Raw genomic sequence first — 26,693 nt, 5'->3', positions numbered from 1 at the left:
ATGGTGTTCATGGTGTTCATGGTGTGTTCATGATGTTCATGGTGTTCATGGTGTGTTCATGATGTTCATGGTGTTCATGGTGTGTTCATGGTGTGTTCATGGCGTGTTCATGGTGTTCATGGTGTTCATGGTGTGTTCATGGTGTTCATGGTGTTCATGGTGTGTTCATGATGTTCATGGTGTTCATGGTGTTCATGGTGTGTTCATGATGTTCATGGTGTTCATGGTGTGTTCATGATGTTCATGGTGCGTTTATGGTGCATTTGTGGTGCGTTAATGGTGCGTTCATGGTGTGTTCATGGTGTGTTCACGGTGTTCATGGTGCGTTCATGGTGTGTTCATGGTGTTCATGGTGTGATGTTATTTACAGAACTGATTAAAGTTTCTACAGTTTGAACGGTCATGCAGAGCTAGCAGCTGTTAGCGACACATGCTACTGATGATGTAGAACAACACAGGACCTGTCAGCCCAATCAGTGGATCACTTAATCATCAAGTACTGAATAAATAATGAGTTGATTTAATGTTCTTACAGTTAGTTGAAGGCTCCGTCATGTTAATGCCCTTCACTTCATCACAGTCAGTGTTTTTCTCTTCAGAACACAGAACAGAAGGTTCTGCTCTGAACTCTGACCCGTGTCGTATCGCTGCTGCTTCTATTTTAACTGGAACTTCTTTTATTTTGAAGATGTCCCTCCACTCAGCGACTCTCCTGGTCCATATTTGTTACTGATCACATGAATCATCACAAATGACGGCATATCTTGACCCAAATGCCTGGTTCCATCACAGACAGGATCATTAACATCTGTGATATGTTCGAACATTATTTGGTCAAAGATTAAATGTAAACATGAATCAGGATCCATAAAAACACTGAAACATATCAAATATGAGCCGTGTTGATCCGACCCGCCAAAATAAAACCAGATCTGAGACATCAGAGAGAGACGAGCTCCTCAGATCACAACACAACAACGTCCGTCTCCAGAATCATGATGCAGCGTTACATAAATCTCCTCATCATACTAAGATTCTAACCGGCACAGTGAGATCAGTCAGGACTAATAATCTGTCATCACTCATCCAACAAATAACTTAACAAAAAAGTGTGATTGTACTTCTGGACAACACGAATCCAGACGCGTTCTGTTGGTCTGTGAACGAGCAGCTCAAACAAAGATGATCCGTTCAGTTCATCACAATAATGGTCATTTTTATATCTGTGATAATATTCAGCTTTAAACAGGACGGAAGCAAAGTCGATGATTTAAAACCATCAAATGTTTCTGCTACAATATTTCAGTTGTCAGTGCAAAATGTTCTGTTGGCCCAGTGAGGAGAAATAAGGCAGAAACTTCAGAGCCGACATGACGTCAGCTGTTGGACTGATCAATGAAACGACTACACATTTACTTAGAAATGATCGATTGATCAGAGAGGAGTCACTGAGCTGAGCTGGTGATCAAACAGCCGCCGTGAGCCTGAAGAACGGATCACATCCACTTCAGTCAGTCAGTGAGTTCTGCTGATCCAGCTGTGATCAACAGCTCAGGCCAAACAGAACCGCACCAAAGCTGGACGGAGAGTCAATATTGGACCATAACAGATGAGGATAGTTTGAATTTGGCGGCCACAGATTTTTCAGTGCTGTTCAGAAGTCCAGAGGTTCTGAGGAGGCGTCTTCATGTCAGAACCTCTGGACCCACAGGACACGCTGCTGTATGGTTTAGTTTAGGTTCGTACCACGGATCAGAACCACTGACGGTTCTGTTTTGTCTTTACCAGCAAAAAATAGATAAATCAGTAATGTGTGAGTTTGTAACATGAAAATTAAAGTGATAGACAACAAGTTTAACTATTAATGAATAACAGATTCTAATCTGCAGCACCAACATTCAGTACTTCAGGATTATTTGTTAAACAGAAGTTTTCAGCTCAGCGACCCGGTTCTGTTCAGTACGTTATGTTTGATGACGATGTTTGACTCGTCTGTGCTTTTATTATGTAATGTTTTTACACTTTAAGTAAGTAATCAGAGTAGTTCCTCCCCCATCGCCTGCAGCCGAGCAGGAAACACTGTTAATGATCGACATCTGGTCACTTATGAAAACCATGAAAAGTTCGGAAACATGTAAAACAGTAAGTTCTGGTTGGACTCTCGGCTCAGGACGGCGGATGATTGAAAATCTGCTAGCCGATCAATAAATCCCTCACTGACCACCTGCAGGAAGAGCTGAGAGTCTTTATGGACGACGATCTTGTTGTTTCTGCCTCCAGGACTCGTTCAGCGTCTGGCCACCAAACACAGCGATGCAACGAGCAGACAGCAGGACGGCGACATGTATGAGGGCGGCGCTGGATGGTTGACGGCGATCCCACAATCCCAGACTTCCCGGCGAGGTCACTTCCTGTGTAGTCCTCAGGCCCTGGTGAAGCTGGGGACCACCAGAACTACAATGGCTGCCACGGCAACCGCTGCCACCGCCAGGTTCCAGCCTTCAGCACCACTCTGCTGAGAGACAGACAGACAGTCAGGACGAGCAAACTGAACATTTCACAAAGTAGCACAGTGATGGATCTCAATCATCCCGGTGTGATCTGATTATTAGTTATTATTAGTTCTGATATTTAATGTGTCTCTAATACATTTATAATAAACTAGTTTCTGTCACACTTCTGCTCGTAGTTTGGATGGAGGAGATCATGATGTCATGACCAGCAGAAGTTCAGCAGTTTCCTGTAAATGTCTGAAAGAAACGACCAGATATTTATCATGTGCTCGTAAGAAAACAGCAGAATATCAATATTAAGTCATATTTGGACGATTTGGGGTTTAATTTGGTAAATGTCAACATTACTGATGGTTGTCGCAAATGTGACGGACGACTTCACAAAATCCAAAACAGAAACATGACAAAGTCAGAAGTATGATGAAACTTTGACTTCATCATATTTTATCTATAATAACAAATTCCTCATCTGTCCCATGCTTGTTCTGTCAGTAATTAGCCTACACACATGCACACATTCACACATACACACACGCACACATACACACACACTGAGACACGCACACACACACACGCACACACAGGAGGAGCTCCTCTTCCTCTGAGCAGCTGCGTATCGACACTCGAGCCTTCAGACGCTCCTGGATCAACAGAGTCGTTTCTTTTCCAGCACAGCAGAACTTCACACTGTGACGTCTCCTTCAGGGTTGAGGAGGTGCATCAGTGTGCAGCGCCTCCACAGAGGACACAGTCGGAGGTCAGTGAGGACGTGACTGTCGGTTTGGACATTCACAACAAAGACAAACAGACTTCGCTGACCACATGTCAGACCGACTACTCCTTCTTCACTTAATTGTGGTCTTGAACCTGCACTGGGACTCTGTTGTCCCACATGATTCAGCCACTCTCGAGTGCTAAAAGAAGCAGAGCGTCTGGTAGAGAAAGAAGGGCGTGGCCATACCTGGTCCCCTCTAGGACGCCAGCTCCTCCCACCAGCACCAAATCAAGGCCACTATTACAATCATTCCTATGAAGGGGATGGAGAGAACAGGGGGCTCTGACGGACGAGTGCAGTTCTGGGGAAAAGACAAAAGGCAGGAGTGTAGGGAGGCATGGAGAGAGGAGTGTGGTGAGAGAAAATAAAAGCCATAAAATAATCAGAATAATAAAGTCAGAATGTGTCGGGAGGAGAAGCGAGTGTGAAGCCAAGGAAACCAGACAGAACAGATCAAATAATGGACAGAAAAGAAAAGAGGACAGGACCGACGGCAGGTCGAGCATCAACAACCATCAAATTTGCACAGAATTTGATCAAGTTCATTGTGTAAAGTTCATGTGAAGGACAGGTGACAGCGACCCGATGAAAACATGACGAGGGAGGAAACAGAAAGTCAGGCAATCAGAGAAGGACAGCGGAGATGGTTAAAGACGAGACGGAGAGCTCTGGCAGCAGATATCACCAGCAGGTGAAGTCAGGAACATCTCGTCATTTAAAGATCTGTGCCGACACTTTGAAGTGTGAACTGCCTTTGGGATCAACTTAGGAGCATCAGCAGCAATGCAGTATGGGTAACAGTTAGCCATGAGGTAAACTACAACTCTGGAGAAAATAGTGAATGATATCATGGAGAGGAGCAGAGGTGGGACAAAGGGTGGGTTTATAATTCCCAAGTCACAATAGTCCAAAGTCAAGACAGTGAAGCCCAAGTGTCTCAGGTAAGCAAGTCCCAAGCTATTCTCAAGTGCTGACAAGTCCTGGATCTCAACCAGCAAGTCACATGTGTCTAAAGTCTTGATACCCAAGTTACAAAGGTTGTGGCAAGTCCAAAATTAAGTTGCAAGTCTCAAGTTCATATTCAAGTTTCGGACAGGCAGGTCAACACTTTGTTTAAACTCAAGTGTTGACACTCAAGTACCAAGACACAGGTAAGTTCATGTGTCAAATCAGTTCAATCAAGTACCAAGTCGAGTCTCAGGCAGGTAGGTCCTGTGTCTAAACTCAACTTCCAAGTCAAGTTCCAATGATGGCAGGTAGGTGCCATATCTCAAGTTTCACATTCAAGTCTTTAGACTAGTCTCAAGACCCAGGTCAGGAGTTCCAAAGTTCAGGTCCAAACGTGTGAGAGCCAAGTCTCAAGTTCAGTCTCAAGATCAGACACTCAAGTCAGAAGTATAGTTTAACGTTCCATAAGTAAAGTCAGGTCTCAAGTCAAGAAAGTCCCCCTTCAAGAGAGGTCACAAAGAGGCAAGTCCCAAATCAAGTAAATCTCCAGTCTGGGAAGAAGTCTTCACAACAAATCACTAAAGTCAAACAACTGAAATCAAGTTCTAATCAAGATAACTAGTTAAGTCCTGACAATCCCATGTTGATTCTCAAGATCCAGTTCTAAATCCAAAATTTCAAAAACTCTGGTACAGAGTCAGGACAGCCAAGTCTCAAGTTTAGTCCCAAGCTTTGACACTCAAGTCACAGGTCTAGTATAAAAGTCTCAAGTCAAGACAATCCTAAATCAAGACAGGAAAGACCCAAACCAAGTAACTCTAAAAGTCACAAGCCACCTCTCAGGTCAGGAAGTGGAATTTCTCTTTCAAACCTTGACACTCAAGCCAATTGTTGAGTCTGATGCAAGTCAAAACAAGACAGTCCCAAGTCTCAGGCCTGGTACCATGACTTTAATGCTCGGGGAATGAGGGGGGCATCTTGTTTAAGATTTCGTCATGCTAGTCCAGTGAGGACTAGTGGACTGTAGTGAGGTCAGGCAAACATAATCCAGATCTGGAAGTTTGGACAGAACAGGAGATGATTGACACGTGATACATTATCAGCCAATCAGATGGACCTTGACTGTCAGTATGTGTCACTGTTTTTTCATCACTTGATATTTGAAACTTTGATGCTTCCAGAAGGCTGTGTGGAGGAAGCTGTGAGGAGGAAGCTGTGTGGAGGAAGCTGTGAGGAGGAAGCTGTGAGGAGGAAGCTGTGAGGAGGACGCTGTGTGGAGGAAGCTGTGTGGAGGAAGCTGTGTGGAGGAAGCTGTGAGGAGGAAGCTGTGAGGAGGACGCTGTGTGGAGGAAGCTGTGTGGAGGAAGCTGTGTGGAGGAAGCTGTGTGGAGGAAGCTGTGAGGAGGAAGCTGTGAGGAGGAAGCTGTGAGGAGGAAGCTGTGAGGAGGAAGCTGTGTGGAGGAAGCTGTGTGGAGGAAGCTGTGTGGAGGAAGCTGTGTGGGGGAAGCTGTGTGGAGGAAGCTGTGTGGAGGAAGCTGTGAGGAAGAAGCTGTGTGGAGGAAGCTGTGAGGAGGAAGCTGTGTGGAGGAAGCTGTGAGGAGGAAGCTGTGAGGAGGAAGCTGTGAGGAGGAAGCTGTGTGGAGGAAGCTGTGTGGAGGAAGCTGTGAGGAGGAAGCTGTGTGGAGGAAGCTGTGTGGAGGAAGCTGTGAGGAGGAAGCTGTGAGGAGGAAGCTGTGTGGAGGAAGCTGTGAGGAAGAAGCTGTGTAGAGGAAGCTGTGAGGAGGAAGCTGTGTGGAGGAAGCTGTCAGTAGAGCAGGAGTAGAAAGAAAAAGAGGACTACTTTGAGCAGAAAACAAACTGCCCAGCAGCGACAGATGTTCAGAAGAAGCTCACAACAGAACGCTCAGAAACCAGCAACATGAGCACCGACTGCAAACCAGAAAGTAAAATGACAGATGAGGCGTCCACAGAGAGTTTGAGCAAAGCTGTTTTCCACCCACATGCACACAGCACAGAAAGACAGACTTCATGGTGACGATCATGGGTTGGAAGAATATCGTCAAACAGGTTTGAGTGTTTAGGTAGATTCTTCACAGGTGTTCTGCATCACACTTACCTTCATGGATTTATGAAGAAATTCAACAATTACTTGATTTTCATTTATTGACTCCTGAAGTTTTAACCCTGAACTGTAGGTCACATGAAACCAAGAGCACTGATGCACCAACTGCAAGAACATTTTAGCTCATTCAAACTGAATCACACGTAAGTGACGTGCTGTACAGCTGTACCGACGCACCTGAGCCGCTGAGCTTTGGCATCTCACCTGTGACTTACTGCCCATCAGTTTCTGTAGCTCGGCCTTGCAGCGCTGCAGCTCCTGCTCGAGCGCCACCCGCTCCTGCTGGCTGCTGTCGTACAGCTGCTGCAGCTCCACCAGTTCACCCTTCAAACCAGCACACTGACAGACAGAAAGAGCTGAACTGGTTAATCAGTGAGACCAGCAGGGTTCTGTACCTGGTGCCGTGAACAACAAACAGCAATCAGAAAAGATACTGACACAACATCTATGAGATATTGATGCAGTTTACTCTAAAGTTGTGTGAACTGAATGCAGCTGGTGATAAGTGCTGCAGTTACCTCACTCTGGACTTTGTGAGCCGTCTCCTCGGCTTGTCTCAGCTGGACCTTCAGGATGTTGATCTCCGGGCTGCAGACCTTCTCTTGGACTGATGAGGAGTCCGGATCCTCTGTGTGTTCAGGACCACACTGAGACAAGGTGATGTAAGAGTCGGCCTTCACCTGGTCGTCCTGCTCACGCTTAGTGTCGCCCTCCACCCTGACTGCCAGGTACACATCATCACACCTGTGAACCAGCAGGACACACCAGTCAGAACAGGTCCATTCAGAAGAATGTGGAGGTGTTGATGCAGAACTGCCATTTTGAATGTTTACACTGTAACACACAGATATGTGATGATGTCAGTGTTGCTACAAAGTGATTGACAGCTGGTTGGACCACTCACGTGTCTCGTTGCTGCTGCAGTTGCTCCAGTTTGCTGTTCAGTTCTTTGTTGTCGCTGGTCAGAGTGTGACGTTCATCCGTCAGAGAGACAAACTCCTCCTTCAGCTGACCCACGTCACCTGAACACACTCACCTTTTAATGGCTGATAATCAAGAGTTACTGCAATTATCTGATAGCTGTGGTTACTTTACAAATATAAACTACTGTTTCGATTTCAAAGTTGTTTTCAGTGGATGTCAATGTTAAACCACAACTTATTGGATACACCGTTCCCTACAGTCAAACACCGCCACTCAGTTGTTCCCTACAGTCAAACACCGACACTCAGTTGTTCCCTACAGTCAAACACCGACGCTCAGTTGTTCCCTACAGTCAAACACCGACGCTCAGTTGTTCCCTACAGTCAAACACCGACACTCAGTTGTTCCCTACAGTCAAACACCGACAGTCAAACACCAACACTCAGTTGTTCCCGACAGTCAAACACAGACACTCAGTTGTTCCCGACAGTCAAACACCGACGCTCAGTTGTTCCCTACAGTCAAACACCGACACTCTGTTGTTCCCTACAGTCAAACACCGACGCTCAGTTGTTCCCTACAGTCAAACACTGACGCTCAGTTGTTCCCTACAGTCAAACACCGACGCTCAGTTGTTCCCTACAGTCAAACACCGACACTCAGTTGTTCCCTACAGTCAAACACCGACAGTCAAACACCAACACTCAGTTGTTCCCTACAGTCAAACACAGACACTCAGTTGTTCCCTACAGTCAAACACCGACACTCAGTTGTTCCCTACAGTCAAACACCGACAGTCAAACACCAACACTCAGTTGTTCCCTACAGTCAAACACAGACACTCTGTTGTTCCCTACAGTCAAACACCGACGCTCAGTTGTTCCCTACAGTCAAACACCGACACTCTGTTGTTCCCTACAGTCAAACACCGACGCTCAGTTGTTCCCTACAGTCAAACACCGACACTCAGTTGTTCCCTACAGTCAAACACTGACGCTCAGTTGTTCCCTACAGTCAAACACCGACAGTCAAACACCGACACTCAGTTGTTCCCTACAGTCAAACACCGACAGTCAAACACCGACACTCAGTTGTTCCCTACAGTCAAACACCGACAGTCAAACACCGACACTCAGTTGTTCCCTACAGTCAAACACCGACAGTCAAACACCGACGCTCAGTTGTTCCCTACAGTCAAACACCGACAGTCAAACACCGACGCTCAGTTTTTCCCTACAGTCAAACACCGACAGTCAAACACCGACACTCAGTTGTTCCCTACAGTCAAACACCGACACTCAGTTGTTCCCTACAGTCAAACACCGACACTCAGTTGTTCCCTACAGTCAAACACTGACGCTCAGTTGTTCCCTACAGTCAAACACCGACAGTCAAACACCGACACTCAGTTGTTCCCTACAGTCAAACACCGACAGTCAAACACCGACACTCAGTTGTTCCCTACAGTCAAACACCGACACTCTGTTGTTCCCTACAGTCAAACACCGACACTCAGTTGTTCCCGACAGTCAAACACTGACACTCTGTTGTTCCCTACAGTCAAACACTGACACTCTGTTGTTCCCTACAGTCAAACACTGACAGTCAAACACTGACACTCAGTTGTTCCCTACTCCATATGAGGAAGCTGAATCATTATTTGATGAAATCCTGCGATTGATAGTTTGTTTACTGGAGGACGAACGGATCAGTACCAGATTAACAGAGTACCCAGAGACAGTTACCGGGTCTGTGAGCGTCTTTGTTCTGGCTCTTCATGTTGATTTCAGCTCTCAGCGTCGTGATCTCCAGCTCGTACTCCTGCGCCGTGGCGTGGAGACACTGAAGCTCCGCCCTCATCCGACACAGCTCCTCTTGCAGGGAGGCAATGTCGTTCTCCCTCTCCGCTGCCGCTTCCTCAGCCGCCTGCTGCAGCATCAGCACCTCCTCCTGCGCCGAGCGGAGCTCCTCCTGCACCTCCTCCAACTCGCTCTCCTTCTCCTCCTCCAGACTGTCCATCTCCTCCTGAACTGACCGGAGCTGAGCTGGAGGAGGAGAAGGAGAAGGAGGAGGCAACATCTGAACAGGTCACTTCTATATTTCTGTGTACATGAGAAAGAAGAACTTTTCCTGAATCATGAGATGTGACGCTGAAGAGAACTTCTAATGTTGGATGATTCAGGAATCAAGACAAAGTTTTAACTGTTCTCATGTTTCTCTTCTGTCTGCAGTGACGAACAGAGTCAGAGAGGAGAGGAGAACTCTTCCATTACAGAACTGACGAACAGTGTCTTGAGTTTGTACCTTGCAGTCTCTGGATCTGTCTGGTGAAGCTCTCGGCCTGATGAGCGCTCGCCAGTCGCTCATCTTCTAACAGACCTGAGATCAGAGAAGAAGGAACTGATGAGAAATCAATAAATCAATCGATACGTTACTTGATAACGGAGGTGCAGTGAAGCCACCGACCCTGCAGCTCCAGGAAACTCTCCTCATGTCGCTGGGAAACCTCTCTGGTCTCGTCCAGCTCCAGCAGCAGCTGCAACACCTGAGCTCTCAGCTCCTCCAGGTCCTCCTCTTCATCCTTCTCCCCTCCGTGTTCCTCCTCCTTCTCCTCCGTCACCTCCTTCTCTTCCTCCTGCAGCGTTTCCTCCTTCTCCTCCAGAGACTCCCTCTCTTTGGCCGTCAGAGTTTCCCCCAACATGACGGGCTTCTCCACCTTCAGCTCACACAGCTCGTCTTCACGTCAACACAGAGCAAAGAGCAGCGGTCACCATCACACAGATCAGATTCTATCAATGACACAAGACACGGTCTCACTGTGATTAAACTCAAGTGACAAAGGTTCAGTTTGATTTTGGACCAAAATCAGAAAGTCTGTTAAAATCTGGCTCCATCTAGTGGTGATGGAGGAACACAACGTGAAGGTGGAGGAAACTCATCAACAGAGGAAACAACAACACAGAGAGGAAACGAAAATATAAAGGAAACAAAGGCACAAATTTCACTGAACCAGTGACATCAACACCAGACTCCCTTAACAAATGTGTCAGTTTAGTGAGTTGTTGAGTTGGAGACACTTTATAAACTCTGTGAAACTCTGTCTCTGACTCATTCTGCATTATTTGGACCTTCTTGTTAATTCAGCAAATTTTCTACATGAACTTCTTTCTGTCTTTGAGTAGAAACATGGAGTCTGTTTGTCTCATACAGAGCAGGAAGTGACATCACATCAGATGCATTCTTGTCTCAGATGTTTGGATCAATAAAGATCCTCTGCTGTGACTCAGCAGAACACTCGTCTTTATCCTCAGCTCAGGATCTCACTCATCATTAATTGAATGTATTGATTATCACAGATTATCACTGATTAACACATCAGCTGTGGGATATTTATAAATGTCATCATATTCTGACTGCAGTTCTGCTGCTCGCTCATTTCCTGCAGGTCCTTTCTGCTTTTTGATTGGTCGGGTCTCCTGGCAATAATCACTGTGGTCTTCTTCCTCCTGTCATCAGTCCTCTCACTGTGTTTTCATCTCATCTGTCGTCTTGTTTCATCTTTGTTGTCTGATGACATTGAACTGATGACATCACAGCCGGGTTCACAACAAGACCTGACATTTTAGAGAAGGCTCATATTTTATGTTTAAAGTTAAAAACACAAGATTATTAAATGGAGTTTGGTTAAATGGTCTCAGCAACAGAACCCAGTGGAGGACCTGGTCTGGGTTCTGGACCTTGATTTGAGGAGTGATGCTCAGTTAATGCAACTGTGGGACTGTGATCAGCAGTAAGTTTTGTTTTTATGAATATTTGTAAGTTTAGCTCAGATTCTGCAGTTCAGGATTTCATCAGACTTCAGTGTGTCTTTGGTTTAGTTCTGCTGGAAACGGACACGTCTGATGTTCTGTGGTTGTTTCTTTGGAGGAGATGATGTAAAACAAACATGTTCTCTCTGAGGCAGACAGGATACTGCTGTCCCTCAGAGGCTTTTATTGTGAAACATGCAGGAAGTGTCACAGTGTAAGTCTGAGTTGTGACTGGCTGAATGAATGAATGAATGAATGAATTATGAAGATTACGTCTGATTCTAACTGCAGTTCAGATCATGACATCATCACTGTGACCTCCAGCAGACAGATGACATAAACACACTGACCGGACGGGTCCAGGACCTCCTCGATGACGGGCGGCAGCCGGAGTCCGTCCATGTTCTGGTCCGATGGAGGAGAGACGCTGCAGCTGCAGACAGATGGAGGACGAGAGTGGTGAGGAGGTGCAGCACCAGGAGGACGAGAGTGGTGAGGAGGTGCAGCACCAGGAGGACGAGCCAGCAAAGCTCCTCACGCTCCGGGCAGACTGAGACGCTGCAGCACCTCCATCCTCCTGAAGCTGGAGGGAGACAGAGGGGAGGAGGGGTGAGGGGGAGACAGAGAGGAGGAGGGGTGAGGGGGAGACAGAGAGGAGGAGGGGTGAGGGGGAGACAGAGAGGAGGAGGGGGAGACAGAGAGGAGGAGGGGTGAGGGGGAGACAGAGAGGAGGAGGGGTGAGGGGGAGACAGAGAGGAGGAGGGGTGAGGGGGAGACAGAGAGGAGGAGGGGTGAGGGGGGAGGAACCGTGACAGCTCCACCGTTCTCTGCCCAGTGAAAACAGAATCATAATCTGCTGGATGATGAATTCACGACACAATTCATCTCGTGTCCGTCTGTAAAGACTACAATACCCATCAGCCTCAGCAGCAGTGAACTCGTGACGTTTCCTCAGTTTTATCAGCAGTGAGGTCCTCTGACATCACTGGAGCGCATCGCTCTGTGATGAGCTGGTGAAATGCACTCTGGGAGTTGTAGTTGTTTTCTCTTCTAGAGTTGCCGTGTGAATAAAGTCTGATCGATGGATGACAGGACGATTGTTACTGCAGAGGACTGATAAATAAATCTAAAGGATTTTAGCGACGTGAAAACTAAAGAAAGGTTCTGAATACTTTCTGTATATTTAGTGCTGATGCTGACGGAGGCATCTGTGTCGGTTTGATGTCAGAAACTTGATTCTGTCAGATTTCTGTTCTCACATCATCGCAAATGTTTCCAAAAATGTTCAAACGGGAGAAATCACCAAGGTTCCTCTAGGGAACTCCCATCGGATCAGAACAGAACCTGATGAAACTCCAGGTGTTTACTCCTCCAGGAGGTCTGGATCTGCTCTGAGCAGCTGCTCATGCTGCAGGTTCAGCTTTTTCACGTTGTTTGACTTGAAAAGACACAAATCTGCATGTAATCACATGTGACATCGACGCACAAACAAACAACCAGCAGTTCACCACTGTCCCCCGGCCTGACAGCCGGCTTGTCTTCAAGGAAATATGATAAAACCTTTTGTTATATATAAAAATATGTTTGTTAACTTAAAGAACAGAGAGAAGAAGAACCTGATGAGACTCAGGACTCTCAGCTGACCTCTGCTCACTGGTTCCAATATCAATTATACATATTTTGAACCTTCAAAGTCACTAATATTAACTATTCTCTGGAAAGTAGCAGAAAACATAAATACTCAATTGAAGGAGAAGTATCTCAGAATTTGCATGTAAACAGTATTTGAGTAAAAATACTCAGTTACTCTCTAGCTCAGCTCTGATCAGCTGATGTCGTCTGCAGAGTCCAGCTGACCTTCCTTTGTGTTCGTCCTCTGATATAAAATATGTCGTCTCACCGCTGCAGAGATCATCAACACACACACACACACACACACACACACACACACACACACACACACACACACACAGGTAAAGACGTACCTGTGCAGATGAGCTGCTCTGCTGTGTGTCTGGTGGACTCGGTGTGTTCGCTGCAGACCTCCTCCTCCTGCTGTCCTATATTTCCTCCTCAGCCTTGCTCGTCTCTCAGTGTGATGCAGAGCAACGTCACGACACACACACACACACACACACACACACACACACACACACACACACACACACACACACACACACACACACACACACACACACACACACACACACACACACACAGGCCATGACTTGAATACACAATGAGGCTCTGTGACGTGGTTCATTAACTGTTTCCTGACGTGAAGAACATGAAGAATATCTGCAGCTTCCATTAATCTCATTTAGTCGTTATTTAGTTTTGTCTGTGAAACATCAAAGAATCAAACAAACAGGTTTAGTAAGTCGTCCTGATAGATAGATAGATAGATAGATAGATAGATAGATAGATAGATAGATAGATAGATAACATCAGACTGATGACATCACACCCGGGGTCACAACAAGACCTGACACTTTACAGAAAGTTTGTATTTTGTGTTCCATCTGGTGTCTGAAGTTAACAATCAACAAAGAATCCTAAAAACACAAGATTATTAGATGGAGTTTGGTTAGTTTGGTTGGATTGTGGGCAGCAGTAAGTTTTGTTTTTATGAATATTTATACATTCAGTTCGGATTCAGTCACACTTTACTCTCCTGTGACCACAGAACTGAACCCCAACAGTCCAGATATTCATCAAACCTGCATGTTGCAGGTTCCAGCCTGCAGACACCCGTCGAGTGTGTCGACTTTATCTATTTATAAACATAAACATGAAATGTAGTTACAATCTGCAGGTGTGATTTAACACCAGGTAACACACACACACACACACACACACACACACACACTGCAGGACGCTCTGGTTCACAAACTCCTGCTGATAAAAATGGAAATGCAGCAAACTCTCATCACCTCGCTCACTTGGAGCAGTTGCTAAGCAACACAAATCCAGGCTGGATAACATTAAAGGCCCCCGTGATGAGCCAGGAGACAGAGGAGAGCAGAAACACCAGCGAGGCCGTCCTGCTTTTATCAGAGTCAACAGGAAACAGATGAAACCACTTCATTTGGAAACATCTGAGGCTGTTTAAAGGACTTATAGTCAAAAAATAGCCAGAAGGGGCTGAAACACCAACAGAGAGTTAATTAACAACTCAGGAAGTTTAATTTGGGCTCAAGTGTCTCAACAGCCAGCCAGCTCACAGCTGATATTAACCTGATGTGATGTCACTTCCTGCTCTGTGTAAAACAAACCCGACCATCACTGAGACAAACAGACTCCATGTTTCTACTCAAAGACAGAAAGAAGTTCATGTAGAACATTTGCTGAATTAACAAGGAGGTCCAAATAATGCAGAATGAGTCAGAGACAGAGTTTCACAGAGTTTATAAAGTTTGTTTTAACTCAATAACTCTTAAAATCACCACGTTTGTTAATGGAGTCTGGTGATGTTGTGTTACTGCTGATAGCAGGTTTGCAGTGTGAAGCCTTCAGCACAGTGTGTTGTGTCTCTGCAGAATCAGAATCAGTTATATAACGGCTTCAAACGGGCCAACAGAGGCTCACAGAGACACTCAGCTTCACTTTGTTCTGGAGGATCCAGGACGTGAAGAGACCCTGCAGCTCTCAGAGTGATGACCTGAGGACTGAACAGAGGAGAAAACACCTTCATAACATTAAGGCTTAAATAGAGTTATTAATAACTCAACACACAGATTAAGATATCAAACGATGTGAAATACACTAGATATAAAAGATAAAATCAGTTCAGCGAACGTGTCAGACTCGTTAACTCGGGTCACAAATCATTAAAGTAAGAAACATTAAAACAAAACTGTAATAATGAGGTGATACGATCTCATAGCTTAGATAAATAACATACGTTAACGAGACCAAGAATGCAATATGCAACACAGTAAAATACATTTATAATGGAAAAATAATAACATATTTCAAGGTGTAATTAAATTCCAATACATCCTGCTGACTGCTGCTCGCTATACTCTCTGCTGTAGCTGCTGTTAGCAAGTAGCTCAGTTAGCAGTTGGGCTAAGTGGCTATCTGGACAGAGCTAATACAATCAGATGGGTAAAGTAGCGTAGCATACATATCTTACTTTAAGATAAATTAATATTCAACACCATAAGTTACACGATACAACACAGCGTTATACAATAACACATAACCGTGAGATGTAATACTGCACGTTAATACCCAATATGATGCAATATTACATCGACAGTACCAGGCTGATACAATATTTACAACTTTAGATGTATTAAAAGGTAAATATACAACAAGGCAACACGACAGCAGTGAACAACCGACGAGTCATAAACATGAATATTCACTTTAGATCAGAGCTTTAAAAATAATGTGTGTAAGTACTGACCTGGTTTAAATAGTCAGAACCAGTCTGTGTGAAGACATCTGTAAAATAATATAATATTAGATATTAGATATTGATTAAACACAAGAACACACAACACAGATGCTTCAGTACAACATGTGATTTACTCTTAAAATCTTTATTATAATATAATATAATCTTTATTGACCTTGCAGTGTCTGTGTGAGTGTGTGTGTGTGTGTGTGTGTGACTTCATTAATTAAGTATGAGAGCAGCAGCAGAGGACGAGAGAGGTTTGCCTGCACCAGAGAGCATGTGAGAGGACCGGAGAGACAGAGGACAGATTAATTACAGACGTGTCCCTCAGTGTCCACAGAGACGCACCAGAAATAGACACAGAGGGGAAGAAGGGACGTTATTATACCGTCACCACGGGGACGAACCCCCAGCATGCACCTGTGACTGTGTGAGGTAAGAAACATCCACAACATCGTCCCCTGAAAGTCATTTCTGATGTGATCAGCATCCTCCAGGTGAGCAGAGGGACGAATCACAGTGGAAAGCATTCAACATTAAAGAACTTCTCATATTGTTTATGAATTTTTACAATGACTAAGTGTAACGTTTGCGTCAGTAGCTTCCAGGTCATGTGAGTTAAGGATCCAAAATCAATACAGAAATGTCTTCCCTCCCTGGCTTAATGAGACACGCCTGTTCTTATTAGATCTTAGTGCTGATAAAATAGTATATTTATGTTTTAGATGCACGTTTGTTTCTGAGTGCAGGTCGAGGCGCCATCTTGTGGAAGCTTCCCGCCCTGCAGCTCCAGTCAGGACTGACACGAATCTGCGGACACCAACCGACAACTGAGCGAAGAGTTTTGTGAATCTACATTTCTGTCAGTTTACTCTTCATTTCTGATGTTCAATATCTGATTAATAACTACATAATAAATGACTTACTTTCTGTAGCCGACGATGTTTCCGTGTGGTTCCGTGTCCTCCTGCTGTTTCCTGTCTGTTCGGTCGGATCTGCTGAACAGAACCGAGTCTCAGGTAAATACAGTTCATGTGTTGTACAACCGGCTCGGTGTGTAGATGTGGGTCTGTGTTGTGGCTCAGAGTCAGTTACATGTGTGACCGCTGGCCGGCTGCTTTCAGACTGAAGGTACAGTTCATCTTTTCTACACTTCACACTCGTCTAAAGCTAACAGCTAGCAGCTAACCCGTTAGCTGCTAACGTCCCGGTCAGTAAACGTTAGCTTACAGCTGCAGCAGGTTGAGGTGACTTCCGCACAGTAGCTTCACAGGCTGAGTTTGATGTTGACCTTGTTGTGATCTGTTAGCTTTAAACTAATGAAGTGTTTCTTCATGTCAGCACTGGAAGCAGCACAGTCCGCTGACAGACAGACAGACCGAGCTGTGCTGCCTCGGTCCATCACGGTCCGGTCCGGTTCGCTGAGTGGAGCTGCACTTTCTGACATTAAGAGTAAATAAACGTAGCTCATCGTATGAATATAAGAATATAAACCCACCTAAGTGAAGGTCGGCCTGTGTACTAACTGTTCAGGGACACTTGTGTGGATGTCAGGAGGGTTTAAAGTGACACAAAGCCTCGTTATTCCTCCGCTGCAGGTGAAAGTCTGCACATTTAACACAATCCAAGATGGCGCAGATGATTAGAGGCGGTGCTGTGTGCTGCAGCAGTCTATAGTAAACGTGTACTCAAGTTGTGTACTTTTACTTTACTGTAGTACTTTCAGTTTATGCTGTGATACATCTGCGTCATATTAGAGAGAAATATATTTATTTTGCCACGCTACATTTATGTGATTGTTATATGTTAGTCTTTCAAATAAAGTTTTATATACAAAACATATGATCACTATAAAATATAACTGAAACACTGAGTGGACATTACATGTAATGTTTAAATACATTAAACATGCAGGACTCGTAATGGAGTATTGTTACTTATTGCTGTTGCTGTGTGAGCGATCTGATCGACTCCTGTGTGATCTTGTGTTTGTGGTGCAGGAGGACGTTTGGAGTTGAAGATGTTCAGGTGCATTGTGGGTGATCTGCGTGCAGGAGGAAGACTCCTGAGAAGTCTTCCTCAGGTCTCTTCGGCACTGACCTCACAGAGCCAGCAGGTCCGACTTCTTCATCGTCCTCGTCTCCCTCAGCTCACTCAGAGGTGTTTTGTGTCTCAGGGTGAGAACCCGTCTGTTCGATCTGCTAAACTGAAGCTGAGGACTCGCCTGGTGGTCACGCTGCTGTTCGGCGGCGGTCTGCTCTCCGCCTGGTTGTACGTCTACTCGGAGAAGCAGCAGAAGTTGCGGCAGCAGCGTGTGGAGCAGCTGAAGCAGGTGGCTCTGGGTCAGGGCAACTTCAGCCTCCTGGACCACAGGGGGCAGCGCAGAACCAAGAAGGACTTCCTGGGCAGCTGGGTGCTGCTGTACTTTGGCTTCACGCACTGTCCCGACATTTGTCCTGAGGAGCTGGACAAGCTGAGTGCCGTGGTGTCGGCTCTGGACCAGAACACCTTGCTGCCACCCGTCCAGCCCATCTTCATCACTGTGGACCCAGAGAGGGATGACGTACCGGCGCTGGCCCGCTACGTCAAAGACTTCCACCCCCGTCTGATTGGACTGACGGGGACATCAGAGGAGGTGAAAGAGGCGGGGCGGGACTACAGAGTGTACGCCAGCCCCGGACCCAAAGACGAGGACGGGGACTACATTGTGGATCACACCATCCTGATCTACCTGATCAGTCCTGACGGGCTGTTCCTGGATTATTACAACAGGATGAAGAACCAGGAGCAGATCACAGAGAGCATCAGGAACCACATCAACAACTACGTCAAACTGTGAAGTCAAAATATGTCCTGAAATATTGAAACTGTGAGCTGCAAGAGACATTTCAAGGCAGTCACACCATCAGAACCAGTCATCAGCTGATTCTGTCAGACTGAAGGTCCAATGTGTCGGATAGAGGAGCGTCTGTAAATGACTGTGATCTTCAGAAAGATGTTTTCATCAGATGAACGTATCTCTACATGGAGCAGCTCCTCCTCCTCCTCCAGAGTCCGCCGGGTTTCTACAGGAGCCCAGAATGGACAAACAACTGACTGAACGGAACACTTCTCCTGTAACCGTCTGGGTCAACTGCAGCACAGTTCTGCCCACTCCAAGTGTTTCAGTCTCTGATAGCTGAGCCTCCTGTCACACAGGAAGACGAGTGAAAATCTGCTGCCAAATAAAAGTGTGTGTTTGTATCAGTGTGTGTGTTTGAGTCAGTGTGTTCACAAACAGGAAGTAACAACAAGGAGGTGCCGACATATTTGGTTTTCCTGGTTCTCTGATAGAAACGTGTGCAGCTTGTAGCTGATATGATTTATTGATTGATTAGCTGGGCTGGACTGCGCTATGATCTGTTGTTGTTACAAATGGTCCATAGAGAGCTGAAGAGAGCCCCCTGAAATTAAATCTTAGAAGGTTTCCAGACGGTTGAAGCTTCTAACATGTTCATGTTAAATAAATTTACAGATTTATTCACAGAACTCACTGCGTCAGTTCACTTTATAGATCACGACTCGATGTCAGGATGAGATCACTTCATTTCAAATATCAAAACATTTGTCTCTGAATAAAACCAGAGATTTTATTCAGATTGTTTCTGACTTTGGAAACATGACAGATAAACTGGATGATATTCCAGAGCTTCAGCATCAATCAGTGAACCCTGAGGTCGCTGTGTGGAGGTGAGAGCAGAGGGATTCATTTCATCTTTCAACACGTAGAACGTTCAGCGTCCATCGTCTGTCCTCTAAAACGTGAGTCTTTAAGTCTGGCTGTCCTGTGTGTCTCCGCTGGACAGACACGGAGGATCACTCTCTTTATTTTCTTTGGTGATGAACAAACAAGTTAATGGACATTTTTTTTATTACAGATCTTCATATTCAAGAAAGACGTCAGCATAATTATCATCATGTTTCTGATCAGAACCTTAAAACAGACAGATCATGATTCAACGATGAGCTGAATCCAAGGACGAGACAACACGAGCAGAGAACAGAAGAGCTTTACAGTAAAGAAGTCAAACATTTCATCGTCTGTGTTTCAGTTTGAAGCCGTCAGAGTTTTGAATCTGTCCGTCGCTCTGTGAGTGCTGAGCAGAGTCAGACCCATCGAGTCCACGCTGTCCTCCAGACCCGCGACGCTGTCCACCTCCACCGTGTAGTCGTTCGCCTGACACACACACACACACACACACACACACACTTGAATACGGTGGCCCAGAAAGCTCAACACACTGCAGTTTAAAGGAACAGTTCACACAGAAAGTAAAAACTCAGTCATCCTCTCCTCCCTCCTGATGATATAAGTCAGGTGGGTGTAGATCTGGTCTGAGATCAGTTAGTGATGTGTTCTCTGCTGCAGACTGATCACAGCAGACGAGCTGATGGAGACATCTGATGTTTAAATCAAGTCTCAGCTGCTTCAGTTGTTCAGCAGAACGCTGCAGCTCTGTTTTACTGTGAAGCTCCAGAACTGTTCTGTGTGAACTGTTCCTTTAAGAAAACACCTAAAAAGATGAAACAATTAGAGAACGGGAGAATTAAAGTCCACAGTGATTCCCCACTTCTGTTGGATCACTTTCATTTACAACCACATTAAGAGTAAAGCAGCAGCAAGGAATTAAAAGCTAAAATGTAAAAACTGTAGCAGATTAACTTTCTGTCCTCTGATCGGTTTAGTTTTAAAAACAGCAACAGAACAAGCAAAAAGCAAATTTTAAAGTTATATCAGTGTGTGTGTGTGTGTGTGTGTGTGTGTGTGTGTGTGTGTGTGTTTACCAGCTGCAGTGAGGCCAGCAGGTACTTGCAGGCTTCAAAGTTGTCCAATCCAGCGACGATGGAGGCGAACGATCTGCGCTGACCGACGACGCTCAGCGAGCCGACGATCCTGTCGCCATAATCGTGGATGTCAAACACCGGACGCTCTTCCTGTAAGACACCACAGGAACAGTGAGGCTGCAGGTTATCGCCTCAAACATGACCCGATGGGTCAGAACAAATTGTCTCAGGTGTGTTTACCTGCAGAGACAGCTCTGGTCGGATCTTGTCCTCCCAGTCTTTGACTCGTCGAGACAGAGCAGTTTCCTGAGTGTAGTCTCTGCTGCTCACCACCAGCTGCTCCTGAACACACACACACACACACACACACACAGACACACAGAGTCCACAAAATGTTCTGGAAAGATCACAACCTTCACTGATCAGAGGTCTGTTAGTGAGTACTGAGTGGATGTATTGATCACTTACAACACGCAGCTTCACCAGATCTTCATAACTCAGTTCATCTCTCTGAGCATCTGCACACACAAGCACAGTGTGTCACAACTTGTGTGTGTGTTTCTGTACTGTGGTTGTGTTTAGTTGTTTGTATCTGAACCACAGACAGACCTGCAGGTGTGTGTTTTACCTGCTGGGATGAAGTCTGGACCTCCATCAAACTCTGCTGGACCGTCATCAGGAAACGCTTCGTGTTCGTTGTCAGAGTTGTCATCATCTCCACCTTTTTTAGGTTAGATTATTTCAGACTTTATATTAGAAACATTCAGGAACATCTGAGTGAAAGAGTCTCAGTCGGTCCAAGAAGACAGTTTTTAAAGAGGAGCTGAGGTACCCAGCAGGTCAGGGTGTCTGAATCCATCCACAGGCTCCTCCCCCTGCTGATGTGGCCCCGCCTCCTCTGGCTGCAGGAAGGTCCGCCTCAGTTCCTCATCAGAGACGACCACACCCTGAGTGACATCACATGACACATCGTTAACCACACCCTGAGTGACATCACATGACACATCGTTAACCACACCCTGAGTGACATCACATGACACATCGTTAACCACACCCTGAGTGACATCATAATCCACAGACAGACACACACACACACACACACACACACACACCGCTCTCCTGTAGATCCTCCTCCTGGTCTTCAGCTTGTCCCTCATGGTGCTCATGTAGATGTAATTCAGGTCTGAAACCAGACGAACAGAATCAGACCTGGTTTCAGGTAAACAGTTGATCAAACAGACGATCAGTTTCCTGTCTGCAGATCAGATGTGAGTGTTTACTCTCTTCACTCAGAGCAGAAACACACTCAGTTAACTTGGCGTCACATGAAGAATTCATGTTAAACCGCTGTTTCAAAACACGCAATTTTGTGAATGAGGTTTGGTTGTATTTGAGCGTAATCCACTCAACTTTCTCTTTTATCACAGAAAACAAGTGGTTCTGGTCTTCACTCATGTGTGACTGGAACGTCACATGTAGTCAGTTCATTCTTGTTGTAAACATCATGACTTCATGTATTTAACAGACTCAGGGGAACGTCAGTGGAACAGACATGTTACCTGTAAACGTGGGTCCGTTTTTTAGTTTGTGCTCTGGAGGATCAACTGCAACAAACAAAACACAGCAGTTAGTGGATCCTCAGTGAAACATCGTCACCACAGAACAGATCAGACGTGGTCCGTGCTCACAGGTCCCTCTGAACCAGCTCCTGAAGTCCTGAAGTGAAGCCGGCCGTTTCCTTTTCCTCTTCCCACCCTCGTCCAGACCTTCAGGAACCTTGTAGCATTTTCCTACAGAGGAAACAACTGTGTGAACAAAGAGAGCAACACGGCGGTCCACAAACAGCTGAGTCCAGTAGCTCACCTGATTTAAAGGGTTTGTCCTCCCCGAGCTCAGCGTACGGGTCATGGAGCGCCCACACGTTCACCTGAGACCAAAGAAAGACAACAGTCAGTGAGTCAGGGAAGACAGTTACGATGTCTCTCTGCTCTCAGGATGGAGAACGTACCGCCGGCCTCGACTCATCCTTCTTTCTCAGTTTGTCGCCTTCCACCTGCCGTCTCTCTCGGATCATCCGGCCTTCACACGGAGCCTGACAGACGGGACAAGCATACAGGTTAAAACTCAGAAGAGAACACAGTCTTAATGGGACTGTTAAGAATATCCGTACTGAGACCTGGTGTCGGTCCACGTGCTCCTCCAGGTCCTGGTCTAACTCCATGTGGTTCTCTTCTAAAGGAACAAAACCATCAGCAGCATCGCCGCCGTGATCTTCGACCTCAGCGAGGACTGAAGCAGCAGCGTCTGGACGGAGACATTAAAACATTCAGAGGTGAAGGTGTCATCACATTCAGTTCAGGAGCATTTTATAACTGTGCAGTTTTTAATGACATTTGGTCAGTTTGTACTCTCTGACTCACACTTGGTCCCTTAAATAAACCCTTTAAATGTTGATTCATCTCATCCGTCCTCCTGTTAATGATTCTCACCAGCAGGATGATCAGGAGTGAAAAATTCTTCTGTCTCTTCTCTTACTTTTTTCTTTCTAAAACATGTGATGAGTTCTGGAAGTGTTCAATCAAACTTTGCAATTGTTTGAGAAAATGTAAAAGTAGAAATATTATTCAGAGTTACATAATGTCTGAGAAAGTCAGAACATAAGTAGCAGCAAGAGTAAAGTGTAAGCCATGAAATGAATCATGAGAATTAAATTGGATTTTAGTGAGAAAGCCATAATATTTTCAATATAAAGTCCTGATTTTATAAAATATATTCATGAGAATAAAGTCAGAGACCTTAAAAATACAGAAATGATGATTTTATTAAATACAATTAATTTAACCTAAATGTTTGTTTTTTACTGTACTTGTACTTTTCTTCTAGTATTAAAACTTAATTTCTAAAGTTACACCTTATTTCTGATAATGAGATATGTACTTTTGTCTCAAAGTAACAGATATCTTCCTCATCAATACTCCATGTTTCTGATGGTCGGTTGTGTCTGAGGTGTTTTGTTGCTGCTCAGCTTCTGTTAAAGTTTAATTTCTGTCATCTGGATGTCGGTCGTGCACCTTGTTGCTGCAGCGAGTCTGCAGGACGTTCATCCAGCAGAAGTCTGGAAGCGGCTGATCCCAGCGTGAGGAGGATCAGATCTTCATCTCCAGGGACAAAGATATTGATCCTGAAGTCCTTCAGACTGCACAGGACCTCCCCTTTCACACTGACACACAGACACACGACTGACATCACATTTCACAGTTCTGACATGATTCATAATAAAAACACTTGACGTGAAGACAAACTGACCTGATGAGAGGAAGTTTCTGTTTCTCTGCAGTTTCAGGAGGAATCAGAGACTCTGGAGGAAGAGGAGCGACACAGGCCGACTGTGCAGCAGACAGATCAGAGAGTCAGACAGGTATGAACTGTACAGAGAGTCAGACAGGTATGAACTGTACAGAGAGTCAGACAGGTATGAACTGTACAGAGAGTCAGACAGGTATGAACTGTACAGAGAGTCAGACAGGTATGAACTGACTGTGTGGGCTTCGGCCTTCTGTGATTCATCGGAGACATCAAGGTCCAGAGGAGTGAACTGAAGGAGATAAACAGGCAACTGTTGATTAGTTCAGTGATTTCCTACATTACCCAGAATTCCTTCTGACAGTGGTAGAGCAGAGTCATCAGTGTTGATAAACAGAACTATAAGTGTAATTATTAAAAAGTTGATGTTTATGTGTTCGAGTTACCAAATTTGACACTGAAGTGTCAAGTTAATGACTTCATATGGACTCATCATGTAATGAAGCTGAGCCAAACTCCATTCAAAATTCTGTTAATTTAAGTGATCTGTGGACATGTTGCGGAACATCAATTTTAACCCAACTATATGTGGATGTATTTACTATTTCTAAACATTTTGACCTGATGAAGACATATCTAAAGAAAAGTCAGTATTTATTTCTGACCACAGCAACATCGTCGACATCATGGTTGCTTGCTGCTCCGTCCGCACCGTCCTCCTGAGACGCTGCCGTCTGTTTGCTCCGTCTGACAGAAACAAAGAGAAAAACATCATTGCCTTAAGCTGTTTATCAGAAATACAATCATTCAATCACACCTGACGAATGTCTCACTTCTTGTTTTTGTCGTTGATGTACTCCAGAGTTTGGTAAACCAGACTGTGCAGCAGCTCCACCTGAAACAGACACACAGACGTTCAGGCTGAGCTGCTTGAGATCACACTGGTTTTATTTGTGCTGAGTTTAAAATGGACCTTCTTGCTGTAGATGCAGGCTGAGCCCTGAATCAACAGAGCCGCTTCTGCAAAGTTCAGCCTGGTGTTCCCTCCATCGAATGTGATGCACATGTCATCCAGCTGCAGACACAGACACAGGTCCGGTTATTCACCTGAGGCTTCACATTCAGCTCAGACTCTGAACATGACAGTCCACTTTTTCTGATGTGATAATTTAAGTTTTACCTCTTCTAAATAGTCGTTGAGCTCTGACGCCACGTCGATGTCCCAGTTCTTGGTGAGCTCTCTGATTGGCTGCAGCAGGTGAGCGAATCTGCTCTCTGTGGACTCCATGACAGCCTCACTGTGACGCTCTGTGAGGAGAAACACCTTCACAGGAAGAAAACGACATCGTCACCATGTAAAAATACTCCCACAGAGTTCACACCTGTTCCTGATAAAGTGACACTGAGTGAATATCACGTGACTGGACTTCTTTCATTTTATCATTCTAATCAAAGCAGATATTTAATGTGGTAGCTGCTTGAAGAGGAGCTCATTTTAACTACTTCATATACATGTGTAGCCCCTACACATGCACATGTTATTTCATACTGTTTGAATATTAATGTAGTGTTAACACTTTTTCAACACTTCATCTTCACAGTGTTTCCCTCTGAAACAGTCTGGAGGAAAACATCAAATACAAGTTTAGTATGAGTACCTCAGATTGAACTTTTCCAAAACTTGCATTAGTTCAGATTAGACAGACTATCAGTTACAAACTAAGAGCCTATATCAGTGTTAAATCAATATTATCAAACTGTGATTGGTAGCAATGACAAACTCCATTTAAAATCAGACATTTTAAGTCACTTGTAGTAGCTGAACATTATGTAAAACTGTCAGGCAAACTACCTGAAGTGAAACGTTTCTAACAGTCTGAGATGAGTTTGTACTAAAGTCATGACATTTTAAATCTCTCGGTATTTCTCTTAATATTATACAGCGCTGTGAACTCATCAACGTTCACATTAAAGTCACGATAATAACGGAAAATTGTGGGAAATATTAACAGCTGGACGAGTTGAATCATGCGCCGAACACAACAAAACATCCAAAAGATTCGTAAAGTGTCTCAACTATTTTTCTGTCGGATGGAAGTTTACTTTAAACCGAAAACAACGACAGAAATGATTCATTTTATCACAAATTAGCCGAACGTCAATCTTGTTGATGCAGACGGAAACGGTGCTTTCAGCTACATTACTAAGTTACTCTAACCGTCATGTTCACCGACTGTTCATAAAACGGTGTTAAATAATATGTCGATCCTTTTAAAGGTTAAAGTCGCTTCATTAAAAACAACTCACGGTGATGAGACGAGCGAGCGGCGGTCTCTCAGCTCCCGCTAACTGTTTGTAGCTGTTAGCTAACTGGTCAAAACACCCGCGCTAACTTCTTCTTCGCCGCTCAGATTCTTCTTCTACGGTTGATGGCGGAACACTTGCCCACAGCGCCACCTGCTGCACCGGAGTGTTCAACAGATAGAGTGTATTAATATCATGTAGATATCTATAGAATAATCAACAAGCGCTTCAACAAGCTGCAACATTAAAGTGATTAAAACTCGGATCAATAATTACATATAATGACAAAATACATATTAATCTGAAATGAAGTGTTCTGCATCAGGACTCTCTTTAGCTTAAGGCCTTCCATATATTGACCTTCATTTAACTGAAGCATAATCAAATCATTGACGTTCATGAACACTTTTCAAACATTCACCTTTTCACTCTAGAAAAATGTGCTTACATAAGAAACAGATCCAGAGTCAGAGAACAGGCCTGTTTTCTGTCTGTGTCTGCCGGGCAGCGCTGTGCAGCTTGTTTCACAGTAATGTGCTCAGTGAAGGTCGTAATGTGATGTAACATGAAGTCAGCGCTGATCAGTGAAGCTCAGTGTTTGTTTTAATGAGCATATCCACTCAAATTCATGGACCATGCACACAAGGACGTCCTGTGGGTGAAACACGCATAATCAATCCGTCAGGATCAATACAGTTCTAGTAAAACTGGGTTCACTGTACAATACAAGTGTTCTGATCAAACTGTATAGAAAGAAATAAAA

General features: G+C 44.9%; 3 protein-coding genes across 23 annotated transcripts; 1 reads left to right on the top strand and 2 right to left on the bottom strand.

The window, feature by feature from the left end:
* Nucleotides 1-209: 209 nt before the first annotated feature.
* Nucleotides 210-17,738, bottom strand: LOC119032499 (coiled-coil domain-containing protein 136-like). Of its 16 annotated transcripts, none has more exons than XM_037121770.1 (15): nucleotides 17,600-17,738; nucleotides 16,426-16,494; nucleotides 16,231-16,309; nucleotides 15,506-15,543; nucleotides 14,680-14,759; nucleotides 13,077-13,178; nucleotides 11,442-11,674; nucleotides 9,749-10,018; nucleotides 9,587-9,661; nucleotides 9,028-9,327; nucleotides 7,263-7,380; nucleotides 6,877-7,102; nucleotides 6,563-6,697; nucleotides 3,475-3,589; nucleotides 210-2,515 (listed from the first exon to the last, which is right to left on the bottom strand). In XM_037121770.1, the coding sequence occupies exons 7-14, from the start codon at nucleotides 11,491-11,493 to the stop codon at nucleotides 3,485-3,487; spliced, it is 1,281 nt and encodes a 426-aa protein (XP_036977665.1). In that variant the 5' UTR covers nucleotides 11,494-11,674; nucleotides 13,077-13,178; nucleotides 14,680-14,759; nucleotides 15,506-15,543; nucleotides 16,231-16,309; nucleotides 16,426-16,494; nucleotides 17,600-17,738; the 3' UTR covers nucleotides 210-2,515; nucleotides 3,475-3,484. The 16 variants fall into 16 exon arrangements, 15 of the variants coding, with proteins under 15 accessions (XP_036977665.1, XP_036977667.1, XP_036977662.1 ...); XM_037121772.1 differs by having other exon boundaries at nucleotides 16,426-16,497; nucleotides 17,600-17,735; XM_037121767.1 differs by lacking the exon at nucleotides 17,600-17,738 and adding an exon at nucleotides 16,998-17,442 and having other exon boundaries at nucleotides 16,426-16,497.
* On the top strand, nucleotides 15,672-18,746 carry LOC119032522 (protein SCO2 homolog, mitochondrial). 6 transcript variants are annotated; one of them, XM_037121835.1, is made up of 4 exons: nucleotides 15,672-15,934; nucleotides 16,249-16,345; nucleotides 16,435-16,518; nucleotides 17,500-18,746. In XM_037121835.1, the coding sequence occupies exon 4, from the start codon at nucleotides 17,520-17,522 to the stop codon at nucleotides 18,336-18,338; it is 819 nt and encodes a 272-aa protein (XP_036977730.1). In that variant the 5' UTR covers nucleotides 15,672-15,934; nucleotides 16,249-16,345; nucleotides 16,435-16,518; nucleotides 17,500-17,519; the 3' UTR covers nucleotides 18,339-18,746. The 6 variants fall into 6 exon arrangements, with proteins under 6 accessions (XP_036977730.1, XP_036977728.1, XP_036977729.1 ...); XM_037121833.1 differs by lacking the exon at nucleotides 15,672-15,934 and adding an exon at nucleotides 15,935-15,996 and having other exon boundaries at nucleotides 16,249-16,340; XM_037121834.1 differs by lacking the exon at nucleotides 15,672-15,934 and adding an exon at nucleotides 15,941-15,996.
* A 372-nt stretch (nucleotides 18,747-19,118) lies between these two features.
* On the bottom strand, nucleotides 19,119-26,086 carry ncaph2 (non-SMC condensin II complex, subunit H2). Its single transcript, XM_037121757.1, has 20 exons — nucleotides 25,934-26,086; nucleotides 24,807-24,950; nucleotides 24,600-24,701; nucleotides 24,460-24,521; nucleotides 24,292-24,373; nucleotides 23,862-23,918; nucleotides 23,630-23,709; nucleotides 23,395-23,543; nucleotides 22,500-22,627; nucleotides 22,332-22,415; nucleotides 22,187-22,250; nucleotides 22,012-22,113; nucleotides 21,883-21,927; nucleotides 21,436-21,506; nucleotides 21,156-21,270; nucleotides 20,952-21,044; nucleotides 20,792-20,841; nucleotides 20,564-20,665; nucleotides 20,324-20,473; nucleotides 19,119-19,715 (listed from the first exon to the last, which is right to left on the bottom strand). The coding sequence occupies exons 2-20, from the start codon at nucleotides 24,912-24,914 to the stop codon at nucleotides 19,587-19,589; spliced, it is 1,773 nt and encodes a 590-aa protein (XP_036977652.1). The 5' UTR covers nucleotides 24,915-24,950; nucleotides 25,934-26,086; the 3' UTR covers nucleotides 19,119-19,586.
* Nucleotides 26,087-26,693: the final 607 nt, after the last annotated feature.

The sequence above is a fragment of the Acanthopagrus latus genome, chromosome 14, assembly GCF_904848185.1.
Source record: "Acanthopagrus latus isolate v.2019 chromosome 14, fAcaLat1.1, whole genome shotgun sequence".
NCBI classification, from domain to species: domain Eukaryota; kingdom Metazoa; phylum Chordata; class Actinopteri; order Spariformes; family Sparidae; genus Acanthopagrus; species Acanthopagrus latus.
The sequence above is the reverse complement of the archived record's forward strand: the minus strand, read 5'-3'. Positions and strand labels throughout refer to the sequence as shown.

Coding starts and splice junctions, on each gene's coding strand:
- LOC119032499 (XM_037121770.1), bottom strand. CDS start 11,493: ATGGACGGACTCCGGCTGCCGCCCGTCATCGAGGAGGTCCTGGACCCG. Junction 9,328..9,586: donor ACAGATCCAGAGACTGCAAG/GTACAAACTCAA, acceptor CTCCTCCTCCAG/CTCAGCTCCGGTCAGTTCAG. Junction 3,590..6,562: donor TGATGGGCAGTAAGTCACAG/GTGAGATGCCAA, acceptor TCTTTTCCCCAG/AACTGCACTCGTCCGTCAGA.
- LOC119032522 (XM_037121830.1), top strand. CDS start 16,819: ATGAAGTGTTTCTTCATGTCAGCACTGGAAGCAGCACAGTCCGCTGAC. Junction 16,952..17,499: donor TGCACTTTCTGACATTAAGA/GTAAATAAACGT, acceptor TTTGTGGTGCAG/GAGGACGTTTGGAGTTGAAG.
- ncaph2 (XM_037121757.1), bottom strand. CDS start 24,914: ATGGAGTCCACAGAGAGCAGATTCGCTCACCTGCTGCAGCCAATCAGA. Junction 22,251..22,331: donor AGGATGAGTCGAGGCCGGCG/GTACGTTCTCCA, acceptor CTTTGGTCTCAG/GTGAACGTGTGGGCGCTCCA. Junction 22,114..22,186: donor GGACAAACCCTTTAAATCAG/GTGAGCTACTGG, acceptor TTTCCTCTGTAG/GAAAATGCTACAAGGTTCCT.